General features: G+C 38.7%; 1 protein-coding gene across 7 annotated transcripts in view; it reads right to left on the bottom strand.

Moving 5' to 3' along the window:
• UBP26 (ubiquitin-specific protease 26) overlaps window positions 1–13,074 on the bottom strand; it is an 85,603-nt gene that overhangs the window by 62,201 nt on the left and 10,328 nt on the right. For all 7 annotated transcript variants that reach the window (XM_010270139.3, XM_019199116.2, XM_088892743.1 and 4 more), the window contains one exon: window positions 4,618–5,342. In XM_010270139.3, coding sequence (XP_010268441.1) covers window positions 4,618–5,342 — 725 coding nt within the window. The remainder of the gene's footprint in view (window positions 1–4,617; window positions 5,343–13,074) is intronic.

The raw sequence follows: 13,074 nt of genomic DNA, 5'->3' as shown, positions 1-13,074 counted from the left end.
CTTTTCTATCACTGGGGTCCAAAATCTACTCTCCCTAGGATTTGCCCCTAAAGGAAGCCCTAAATATGGCATAGGCCAAGTAGAGGTGGAACACTCAAGACACTCTGCAATAGCCTCGACCTCCCCTACCTCCAAATTTATACCCGCTATGCAGATCCTTTCCATCTTTGCCCGTTGGTAATGGGGGTAACAGTAGGGTCTGACGTTGGCAGGTGAGGCTCCCGGTTGTATGGGAATCTTATGATCATGGGCTCGTGGGGCGGAAAGGGTAATGAGCTCTTGGAAGATGTCAACATAAGTTTGGAGTAACAGTTGAAGCTGTTGTGTTTGTTTCGGGCTGAAGTTCTCAGTTTCGAAAGAAACAGCCGTGGGCCCAAGTGGCATTGAGCCCATACTCATTAGTAATGAGGTGGCATCGTACTGGCATTGTTTGAATATAGCAAACAAATCTTCTACTGTTATGGGCTGACTCTTAACCCCTTTCAAGGTATAGGTGCGACCCTCTTGTGAAAATTGCATGGTCAGCTCGGCCCAGTTACAAACCACAGGGCCCAAAAGCTGCAACCATTGTATTCCTAGGACCACGTCTGCTCCGGAAAATTCTAAGGGGTGCAAGTCTACCCTGAAAGTATACCCTTGAACCTTGAGTTCGACTGACTTGCATTTCCCGTCACAGGTAATTTGTTGATCGTTGGCCACATTGACTGCAAACATCGAGACTGCCTCAATCATCAGTCCTAGTTGTCGGGCTAACTCGGAGGTTATAAAATTTAAGAAACTCCAACTGTCAATCAAGATGGACACCTTCCTTCCTGAGATCTAGCCGTGAACCCGCATTGTTCGGGGGACCTGATATCCGGACAGAGCCTTTAAGGAAATAACACAGTATTCAACTTTAGGAACCACCTCCATCTGTTGAACCTCAGTGTCTTCGAGGGGTGGGTCAGGGTCACCTTCTCCATCAACTTGCAGAAGGTAGACATGTTGGGCCTTGCATTTGTGCCCTGCGACAAAATTTTCGTCGCAATTATAGCACAAGCCTTTTTCTCTTCGAGCCTGCATCTCTGTCCACGATAGCTTCCGGTAGGGTAAGGTCAGTGAGCCAGTTTTCTGGGTAGGCAAAATGGGCTTGGCAGTGGTGATCACCGCATTGGTAGGGGTTGGAAGTACGGGGCCCAGATTGCGCTCAGTTTTCAGGTAGGGGTTCCTCTATAATGGGCCCGTTGGAGGCCCTGCAAACCTTCCCAATTTCTTGAGCCGATCCAGCCTTTCTTCTTGTAATTTGGCTATACCAATAGCCGCAACCAATGTAGTTGGTTGCATGGTATTTACTTCAATTCTGATATCATCCCTCAATCACCCTATGAAACAACCCACTAGAGCAACCTCCGACCAACCATGAACTCTCGTGGCCAACCGCTCAAACTCGTTTTGGTATTCCCTTACCGTTCCCGTTTGCCTTACTCTAGAGAGGGACTCATTGAAGTTCTAATAGCCAGAGGGTCCGAACCTCACTCGTAGAGCCTCAGTGAGATCCAACCAGGTGGTTTGGGGATGGATCTTCCGGTACCACTGGTACCACATAATTGCTTCGCCATCCATGTGAATGGCAGCAATGGGAACTCTTTGCTCAATAGGGGTCTCATGAAATTCAAAATACCTCTCAGCCCGGTATATCCAGGGAACAGAGTCATCACTTGAATACAGAGGGATGTCGATCTTGGCGGCCTTGACAGGGAAGACTCCACCTCATCGGCTTCCGCGGCTACTACTGGATCCCTTGACCTCTGAAGCTCTGGGTGCCGTTGACAGTCGTTCACACTGACCAACCAATGTTGAGAGTGTTTCCTTGATGTCTCTCAACTCGTTGGTGGTCTGCCGCACTTCCCCTTCGATCCGGTCAATCCTCTCCTCAGCCGCCGCCGTTCTAGCCGTCAGCATGGAAGCTAGGCTCTGATACCAAATGATAGGGTTGTTGGTTGTGTTACAGAAGAAGAGCTGGTACGAGGGAGCTCACCCTCCTGAAATGGACGAGAGAGAGAGAGAGGAAGAGAAGAGAAGAGGAGAGACGAGAGACGAGAAACGAGAGAAACTCATAACTATTTCATTCATGCCACTCAATTGATTGCTACAGATATTTATAGCTGTCGATAGTAGCTTGTAACAACCCAATCGTGACCTGTAACAACCGAACAAACTCTGCTCAGATCTCTAGACGTGGACGATGCGTGTAAACAAATCTCAGAGGAGGTGTTGCTCGCCTGAGTCATGGGGTGTGCTGACCTGGGTCCGAAGTGTCTTGGGCTTGGGCCTGGCTCTCCATAACTGGGCCTGCTTCTGGGCCGGTCCTAACAGATTCTGTAGATCCATCTCTTTCGTCTCAATCCACTAATGAAGTCCCTGAAATTAGAGGCATTAAGGTTTTGTTTGATGTTCCTGTCAGTAATTCTCCTAGTCATGCTTTTGCATATTAGTCTCAATCCCAACCAAATACTTCATACACTGTGTCTACAACTACTCTAAATGTGGGAGAGGAGGAATGAGAGGTAGGGAATGGCTATGAAGCAAGGTACAAAATCACTATTTTGAGCTTATTAAAAGTGAGCATGATCTAAAATGTACACATATTTCCTAATATTTTCATGATATTTCCATTTCCATGCATACTGACACAAAATATTACTAGAATCAACATATTCCCAGTGAAATCTACCAGTGCCATGTTGAGTGCACAAGATGGTAGTATAACATAAGCAGGCAACAACACCATAGATACATGAGTAGCAAGTTCACTTACTTCTGTGATAGGAAACGATGATGTGGCCAACAAAAACCATTCATCTGACATGGAACCCACTAGATTGACCCAACATTCAATGTCACATTCCATATCGGTCCTTCTTTACCATTGACATGATAGTTCTATTAATTATAACATGAAAAGCCCATCCCAAATCAGGGAAAAAAAAAGCACAAGAGACGGCATATTGCTATGCCCCATTATATGCTTGACTTCCTTATGTTATAGACCCCATCCCCAGGTCTGAGGCTCCCCAAACCAGATCTAATCTTGTGATTCCATTCCTAGCCAGAGAATCAGCTTGACTATTGGCAGATCTTGGAGTCCATTTGAATGAGCAGTTCAAATAATGTGTTAATGTATTTGCCTTTCTAATGAGATGTCTAAAAGTAAAAGGTGAAGATTCAGAAGAAGAAAACAGGAAATTGCAGCCTGATAATCATTCCATATCAGCCCTATACCCAAACATGTATTGCACATTTTCCAAATTGATAATAGTCGTCCATGCTTTCAATCTTCAACATAGAGGTTTCTATAGAGGAGGCTCTATTTTTAACATATGACTAGGTCTTTGAGGCCAAAAATATTTTCAAGGAATGAAGAGTGGGGAAAAGAACAAGGCAACATTTTCTTAAAACCAAATTTGTCAGTTGATGATTTCCATGTTGCTCAAGGGAACTTAGCAAATGAACTGACCATAAAACCAATTCCCTATAAACACATGTACATATTAGTGGAATTTTGGATGACAATCATAGTGAAAACAAAACCAAACTTCTGCCTTCCATGAAAACTGTACTGGCAATGAATTATAGAACCATGATGTATTGGTCTTATCCAGACACTCAATAACCCAGCCAGCAACCTACTAATGTCTCATTTCCTAAGAAAACTGCTGAGCAACTGATTATGAAGTATGTCCCTTAAAGCTTAAACCATACATGGAGACCATAACATACTGACATGAAATGCAACTCACAATGCATAATAGTAATGAACTGTGGAAAGGAAGAACCTAAGGATTTCATCCAATACATGGAGAACACAGAAAGAAGTGATCAAAAAGGGCATGGGAAGGTCCTTCATCAAAAAAAAAGTCATGGATAGGTCCTTTGACAGCATTCATAAAAAGTGACCTGTTGTTGCAAGTTCAAGGGCTAGAAGGGGTAGGGATAGACCAAACAGGACATGGATCAAAGTAGTAAGAAATTATTAAAGACATAATAATTTAACAATGGATATTGCATTAAACAGAACGGAAGGGTGAAAAAGGATCCATGTCGCCAACCCCATATAGTTGGGATGAGGCTTGGATGATGACAATGATGATGATGACACAGAGCACAGAGGAACACCTTCTATCATTGAGACAGCATCCCCATTGTAAGCAAACTAACAAACTTGTGATTTAAAGAAGCCAATCTCCATTATCCTGTCAATTTCCCAATGACCCAAGCACTGCAGTATTTCATAAGCCACCCTCAGTGAGGAAAAGGAAAATGCAGATAAACGGTTGGAAAGTCTCAGTTCCCTCCAAAAAGATGTAAAAAAGACCAACTTGGTTCTCACTCAAGTTCAGAAAACAAGTCTGTGAAAGATACTTGATTGTGCTATTTGACAGATTGTAAAAATACCATGTTTATGAAAGTTGAAATTTCTAAAAAGAAGTGAAACAAAAAAGAAAAGAAAAGATAACCATTGACAAGTAGAAGTGTCCATCAACCAACGAAGTACATAAATGTGCATGCTAAGAAAATCATAAAAATTCTTCAGATGGTCCAAAAAAGAAGCAATAGAATAGCAAACTCAATACTTACGGAGGAGTAATGCTATCAGCCCACTGACGGAGCCAATCTGTTGAGATCCAAAAGTATGACTCCTCAAGTGGATGCACAGGGACTTCAGAAAGAACTGATCTTACTTCTTGTCTCCGTTCTGTAATATTCTCCACCTCCTTTTCTTTCTTCAACTTGTATTGTTGGCAAGTGTCATCGTATGATTCGTTTAATTCTTTTATCTCTTCAAGAAGATGGAATGGAGGACAATAATTATTACTTTCATAAACTAGCTTTTCAGGTGTTTCCATATTGCTGGAGCCACAGCCTGTGAGTTGCATGTTATCAACCTTCTGAATGGTTCTACGCTTATACATGAGCATATATGCATCAGCTGATGAAAACATCTGTACATCACCAGTGTTTATAAGATTTCCATTAACCGTGGAGTCTTTTTCTCCAGTGCAAGATGACTGCACAAGTGGCTCATTCCAAACAGGTTTAGCAGTGGAGGATGAGGATCCTTCCCCAAATGGGTGATCACCCAACATGGAGACATGCTCATCATCAAATTCCCACCACTGCCCAGTATGCTCATCCTTTATGTGTGCAACATAATGGCCACTGTTGACAGCATTTCCCTTGTGAATCAGTACAGCTGACAGGTCATATATCAGCTCCAACAGAGAGGGCTCAGATAACCGCCGTCCCATATCAAGCTCTCTAGGAAAGCTGAATAGAGAAGTTATTTTCTTCTTCGTTGTAGTCTACATTTTAAGAAAAAAAAAGAGTTGGAAAATGTAAGATGACCATAATCACAAGGATAGATGGTGGATAAAGATATTCTGCATTGACAAAGACCTTATACAAACAGGAATAACAAAAAAGGAGATACAACAGGGAGGTCCCCCCATATTTTTTGAAAAGTTGAGAGGTCCATAATGAGCCTTAAAAAATGCCAATAACAAGGTCATATAGTAACACCCAGTGTACTTGGCAGCAGGATAATGTCCTTTATAAATCCTTTATATAATTAATTATTTACAACCTCCTTCTGAGTTTTCTCCTTTCTTTTCCTTCCTTTGTTGTTCTGTAGCAAATGTTTTCCTCCACTCTCCAACCGTCAAATGTCCATAACAATTTTAAAAGCCATACATGTCAAGATGTCAAGTGGCATATAGAAATTGGACTTGGACCCATTGCTCAATTGATTGAAAGAAATTTACTGCAAGTCTGCAACCATAAAATCTTGTGTTTGGGTCTCATTTACTGCCACAAAAAGGGAAAAAGTAATAGAAAAAAAAAAAGTTGTAATTGATTTTTTTTTAAAAGTGTGATTTTATCTTATAAAAGGGAGAAGTTCCCTTCAAAATGTGTACAATAGTATAAGTATATACTTTATGTACAAAAACCAACTTTATAAAGCATAATCACTGTCTTCAATAATCTGTTGCCAATTGTTGCAGTGCCTGTAGTGAAAACAAGCAATGTCTTTATAGGATTTTGTCCAAAAAAACAAGTTGCAATTGATTAATCATCAAAAAGTTACACATAATGGCTTAGAGTTTGGCAAGGCTATGAAATTGAATGAAAGCCGGCTAGCTCCGCCTCCAAGGTCCGATGACACATCACTCTTCATGTGGACAGCCAATGTAGTATGGCTAGAAAAAGTTTAGAAAAATGGAAGAAATGTGAGAGGTGGTTAGGAAGAAGAAGAATAGGAGATAATGCACCAAGGCAGGATGGTCTCACCATGGATTTTATCAAAAAGGATGTGATTAAAGGTTTTCCACTCTCACTTGAATACCACATCTAAGAGAAGCCTAAATGCAAACTCTGCTATTCTGATTCCCAAAGTAAGGGAGGTATTCAAAGGATTTCAAACCTAATTAGCCTTATGGAAGGAAGAACAGCAAAATGGGATGGCAGACACATTGGCTAAACAAGGGACTACAAGACAACAAATTTTTTTGGCGAAAATCTGAAGTTTCTTGTGGTGGTAATCTCTCCACCTTGATGTAATTCCTTCCAAGGATCAAAGTATCGGTATTGGGTATCGTATCAGACAACTTGGATACGGATACAAATACGGAGATACACAAACGCATGGATGCGGACAAAAAATATAGAAACGCTTGGATACACTAGGAAAATGCACAGAAATTCCATAAATATATTAATAATATTAAGTTTAACATCAAAAAAATTATAAATAATATATAAATACATAGGAGCTTTATATTTTAATGGTATATAGGAAGAAATATAATACAACTAATATAGAGAGATGCATAGATCTTATGCAATTTTATTGATAGTGCATCAATCAAGAATCTAAGACATATATATATATATGCTTAGAAATTAATACATTACCAAAGTCATTATTATTTTATTTTCTATTAAAATCCAATGCACAAAACATATGCAACCATTCTATTTGAATTACTATATCAATATTTCTATTTTACTAATTTTATTTTTTAATATTAACAAAAAAAAATAATTCTCAAATAAATAAGTTATTTTCATTTCTAAAAAATAAATATGTTATTATAAAATGTAAAGTAAAGTATTAATTAATAATTTATAAAGTATATAATCTTAACTTAAAATATACCAAATCTATTGAAATTTTAAAGATATATATCATATTAAAATTCATAAATTTTAATTACTAAAATAATTATTCCATAATTAATATTTTATTTTATAAAATTTCTAAAATACAAAATTATTTTATTTGTATGTAAATGTAGATTAGTGGAATTGAGCAATTCAATTTATGTTATATTCTCAAATATTTTGTAAATAATATTTTTATTTTTTTAAATAGTAAAGACATTATTATTTAATGCAAATTAAAATATTAATCAATAATTTATAAAAAATTGAATATATATATATAATGTGCAAATTTATAAATTTTAAGTATTAAAATAATTATTCTACTAATAATAATTTTATTTGTATAAATTTCTTGAAATTAAAAATCAAACTTTGGTATATATGTAGATTTGATAAATTATTTATTCCATTGTTCATAAAATACAAATTTTAAAAATTATTCTTTTAATTTATAGTTGGAATTGTTGATATATATATTATTTATTTGGGTTGTATGTAGACTACTAGACGTTAATGTAATAAATATTAATGTGTTTCTTTTTTTATCAAAAAGTTGTAAGTGGCTTGGTGGTTGAAGAGACATGCTCTTGGTTCGTTTCGTAAGGTTAGTTCTATGTTCGAATCACGCGAGCCTCAACCTTTTTAAGTGAGATATGGTTTATACGATGGCATGGACGCGGACGCACGATACGCTGTTGTGTCGGTGCGTATTGGATTGTATCGCTCGATACTATACGATACGCGTCGATACAATACCGTATCGGACGGATATGCACAATAGGAAAAGTATGTATCCAGTCGTGACGTATCCTGTGCCAGTCAGGTCCGATTCCGATATGATACACCCCATATCGGGCGTACCGTATCGATATTTTAATCCTTGATTCCTTCTTTTTTATGCATAATAAAATTTTTCTTCATTGATCAAAAAAAATTGTGTTATGGGAGATTCACAGAATTTTTGCAACAAGTGCTGCCAATTTGCTCGGGGAAAGTGCTTCTGTCTCTCATATTTGTTTTTGAAGAGTAGAAGAATTTTATTAAAAAAAAGTGAGTACAATCTGATTGGGTGTCAAGGTGACACACCAGTACAATTAATCCAAATGAAAAGGATCCACATTACAAGCTCGAATCTTAAGAAAATCCCACAAGTTTTCCACCAAATCTGAGTTGTTAATTTGCTCAAAATCTGGGATCCAATATAAAAGGTGGTTTTGTCCCAAGGAAGCAGATTCTTGATGGTGCTTTTGGCTAATGAAATTATTGATTCAAAAATTAGATTGGGTAAGCGGGTATTATCTGCAAGTTGGACTCAGCGAAAGCATATCACCATGTATTGGCAGTTTCTGGACTATTTGTTGGGTAAAATGAACTTTAGTTGGAAATGACATTGTTGGATGAAACTTCATTTATCTACTTCAAAGTTCCCTTCCTTATGAATGGGGATCCAAAAGGTTTATTTGAAAATCATAGAAGCATGCGATAGAGGGATCCTCTCTCCACTCTCCCTTTTACTTGTGTCATGGAAGCTCTCCAAAAGTGAACCAGCAAAAGCAAGGTAGTTGAAGAGTCTTTGGAATTTAGGTAGGGAGCAGAGAAAGTCAACTTTCTTTTTCTTTCTTTTTTTTTTATCAATAACTGTAACTTTCATTAAAAAGATAAAGAAAAAAGACTACAAAACAGATGGAGATAAAACAGCTTTTTTTTTTTTTGATGAATGAAAATAATTTATTAAATCAGAATATAAGGCAATACAGGAAACCCATGAAGAGGCACGAGCTGTTACCTCTTGTTTTTTTATAAAACAGCTTATGTCCAAGCACATAAAGACAAATTTACAATTGAGCACAATACATTTGATTTCTCTCAACCCCTTGTTTTTTCCAAAGCGACAGCCATACTGTTAGCTGTCCTTTAGACACAAAGAAATCTCACATTCATTTCCCTAGAAACCCATTTAATCTTCTTTAATTCATTTTAGTACATCCATAAGCCATCTCCCTTGTTTTGTAGCCACTTGATCACCAATTGGGAATCACCTTCTACAATCAGCTTGAGCACACCATTTCCTTTCCTTTGACTATTCCTTCCACAGCTGCCATTACTTCAGCCTTCAAACAATCCCCAATACCAAAGACCTAAGAAGAGTGCCACTACATGACCTGGCTCATTTCTGAATATGCCTCCAATACCTGAAGGGCCTGGGACCCCCCTACTACTGCCATCAAAATTCAGTTTTATGTATCCCTCATCCAGTGGCATCCATGACATGTTCAATCTGAATTTCGGAGGTGAAGAACCACCCACCTCCCTCCCTCCCCTCCCTCGCTCCCTCTCAAGGAAAATTCTTGCATTTTTCTCCTCCCAAAGAATCTAAGTTACTGCAGCTCTTATACACCTCTACATGGTCATACCTCTCTTCTTTAGACAGACAAAAAATGTGGAAGCATATAGGTTTGACAAGTTGGATGGAGAAATCCACGTGCAACCAAAGCAAGAAGCCAAACCCAAATACCAGTAGCAAGTGGGCAAGATATTAGTAAATGAAAGAAGGATTCTCCATTAGCCTTACAAAGGACAAGCCAATGAGGAGATAAAGACGATTGAGGTCTCCCTTTCTAATAGCAAGTCACAGGTGTTAATTTTCTCATGGTAAACCTCCCAATTGAAGGCTCCCATTCTAGGTAGAATTGGTTTACACCATATCTCTTTCACTGGAAAGTGTTGTAGAGGGGTCAAAGGATAGGTTAGAGCCTTAAAAAAAGAGCCATACGAGAAGGAACCCCAAAAAGAGAGAAGTCAACTTTCTTCGATTTGCCAATGATAATATCTTTCTCCTAGAGGTCTCTCAAACACAGTTAATACACCTTTATGGGGCTTTGCAGTGGTTTGAGGTGGTTTTGGCCTCAAGAAAAATCTTAAGAAGAGCTCTATCATTCCAATGGAGAAGGTGGGAAGGACAGAGGAGTTGGCAACAGTTGCGAGTTGTGGCGGGTCTTTTTTAATATTCTTTTTTAGAAAAGGTAAAGTATATTTTTTTGATATCTTCTGAAAAGGTAAAGTATATTGATTCATGTAAATGAGATAATTACATCTGTATACTAATATGGCTGTATACAAATGTACTCCAAGTAGGTACAGCTATCAAGTATGTTCAAAAATAACATCAAAGTCAAAGAAAGCCGTAAATGAAATGTCCTTGAATATAGGATTGACAGCTATCCATGACCAAAGAGTGCCTATTATCTTGCTCTTAAGTATCTCAATAAAGCAAGCTTTGTTGTGGAAGATACAATCATTTCTTTCCTTCCAAACCAACCAAATGATTGCAGATGGGACAGATTTCTTTAGCTTCCTGCTCCTTTTGCTAAGGCCCTTTAACTGCCAGCTCCAAAAAAGCATCCTCAGGCTTCTGGGTCAACACCAGCTCAGATTAAAAGCCTTTAAAAAGGAGTACCAGATCTCATAAGTAGCTAGGCAGTGACTATTGCTTCCCTCATACTGGAACAGAGCACACAACTTGCATTAGCTCCTCAAGATCAAATCTTATAATATCCCAACAGTCTTGATAAAAAGCCATCAAGAAACCATCTGGACCTGAACCTTTTGGTCTCTCCATAGAGAAGATTGCTTCTTCCACTTTTTGAACCTCGAACTTTTTCTCCAATTCATCCATCAACACCCTATTACCAACCTGGCACTCCAACACTTGCAAACTACCTCTCGCTCTACCCAAACTATCATAGACGAATTTAAAGTGGTCCATAAAGACTTTGTATATATCATCCCCACTTGTTAAAGTTGATCCATTCCATTCCAACCTAGAGTCACCAAAACATGGAAAACCTCATATTACCATCCCCTTCCTTCCTTAAGCCACCAGCACCTTGATTTTTGTCTCCAACTCATCTCCTCCCTTCTCAAGTTCTCTTCTAATTCATGTTTTAACTGCCATCTTTCCTCTCTCCCTTCCACCCCCATCCCTTTTTCATCTTCATCTACTCCTATATCCTATGGGCAATCCATTCTTTTGTCTCACCACTAGCCTATTAATTCATCCAATCCCTCCACCTCCAACCAGGGGTGCCCAAACCAAAAACGAGATGGTTTTATTTTGATGCCTCCACAATCCAACATCAAAAGAGTATATAACCTAACAAAGGTCTAGGAATTGACTCTTGAGTGACTCCAGGGCACATGTACTCCTAGTAAACTAGGATGAAAAATCTATCCAAACTTACCAAAGTTGAACTCTCTCTTGATTATTCTTGATTATTTGTATGGGTAAAGCCCACTTCGTCCAGAGGAAGGTCAACCATTTCCCACCTTTGAACAAAGTCGGCAAAACTTCTCATGCCTGTTGTAATCCGATGCCTTCTACTTCTCTAATTTACAAATCCGGTGACATTAAAGCCACTCCCAATGCACCAAGGGTAGTTCCATGTCAATCTTACCCTGCCCAGCCCCATCCATAGTTGCTCCCTTAAAGCATTATCATTTGGTCTATGACCATCACCATCCTAACTGAAAACTAGAGGTCCTCAAAGAGACTTCTCAAAAGAACTGAAATGGAGAACATACCTACCTCTTTTGCCAATCGGATGGAACTTCTGTGACACCTAAATAATTACCGTTCCACTTCTAGTGTTCATGGATGGATTAAAGACATAATCGTTTGGCTGAGGCCCTCAAACTCTTCTAATTAATCTGGCATTAAAAGACTACAGCTTCATCTTCTACAACATCAGGGTTTCTAGATTCCACCTCTTTAGAAAGCCACATGTAGCAGTTCTCCTACCCAATCCCAAACCTCTAATATTCCAGTTTATAATCTTCAAGTTCTCCATTTATCTAAAGATAAAAGGTCTTTCCTTTCCTGATGCTCCTTAGAGTGCTCCTCACATTATCATTTAAACCCCAGGCCAACCCAAACAACTCCGCTACTATGTGCCCATTCTTGCCCTTTTCCATGAGAGTCCTCTACTATATGACAAACAGCAATGCCTTTCTTTATTCATCAAAAAAAACGGCAATGCCTTTCTTTCTTTCTCAAACACTTCTAAAAAATTGCAAAAACTCCAAGTCCAAAGCTTCAAACATTCCAGGAGAGTCCTCTACTAAAGGTTGCTATGACTTTTTTTTCTAGCAATCTCTTCCTTAAAGCTTTTCCCTTGAATGAATCTCCACTTCTAGCAATCTCTTCCAATCTAATGTATGACCAAATGGTCACCAAAAACATCGATTGGCCAGCTACAATGTTGATCATCTAAGGGGCAAAGCTCTCAAATGGACCTTAATCCTTACCCACACCATCAACCCAGTCTGTCCTCCATCAGAACTAAATTCAATGAAACCTCCAGAAAAGTCATTGACGCTTCTAAATACTTCTTTGCTCCAACAATTCAAAGGCGGGTTGAAAATTCTTATCCACATTAACTCTGGAATGTTGTCATGGCCAACTAGTGCCTCCCTTGATATAAAGTAGCGTTTTAGGTTCATTAGCACTCATCAATAGTCTCTCGACAGGCAAGATTTGAGAAAATGGACCCTCTCATCCACCTCTTCAAGGTCCACTTCTAGGAAGAAGATGATTAGCTTTGCCATGATGTAGATTCTTCTCCATCTCTAGCCTATATACAAACCCTCAGGATAACCTCCCCTTCCGGCTTAATTTAGTCACTTACCATTGGGATGGTTTGCTCTGTTGAACTCCATCTTCTGGGAGCTCCATCTTCTTTTTTTTATAAGAGAGCTCCATCTTCTCCCATAATCTTCATTTCTGAGATAACAATCCCATTGATATCTAGACCCCTCTGGGGATTGCAAATCATTGGCATTGATCAAAATAGTCTTGTTATGTTTAATCTCCCT

Source organism: Nelumbo nucifera, chromosome 8 (genome assembly GCF_055504915.1).
Source record: "Nelumbo nucifera cultivar China Antique chromosome 8, China Antique-T2T, whole genome shotgun sequence".
In the NCBI taxonomy this organism is placed as follows: domain Eukaryota; kingdom Viridiplantae; phylum Streptophyta; class Magnoliopsida; order Proteales; family Nelumbonaceae; genus Nelumbo; species Nelumbo nucifera.
This window is presented reverse-complemented; position numbering and strand designations above follow the sequence as displayed.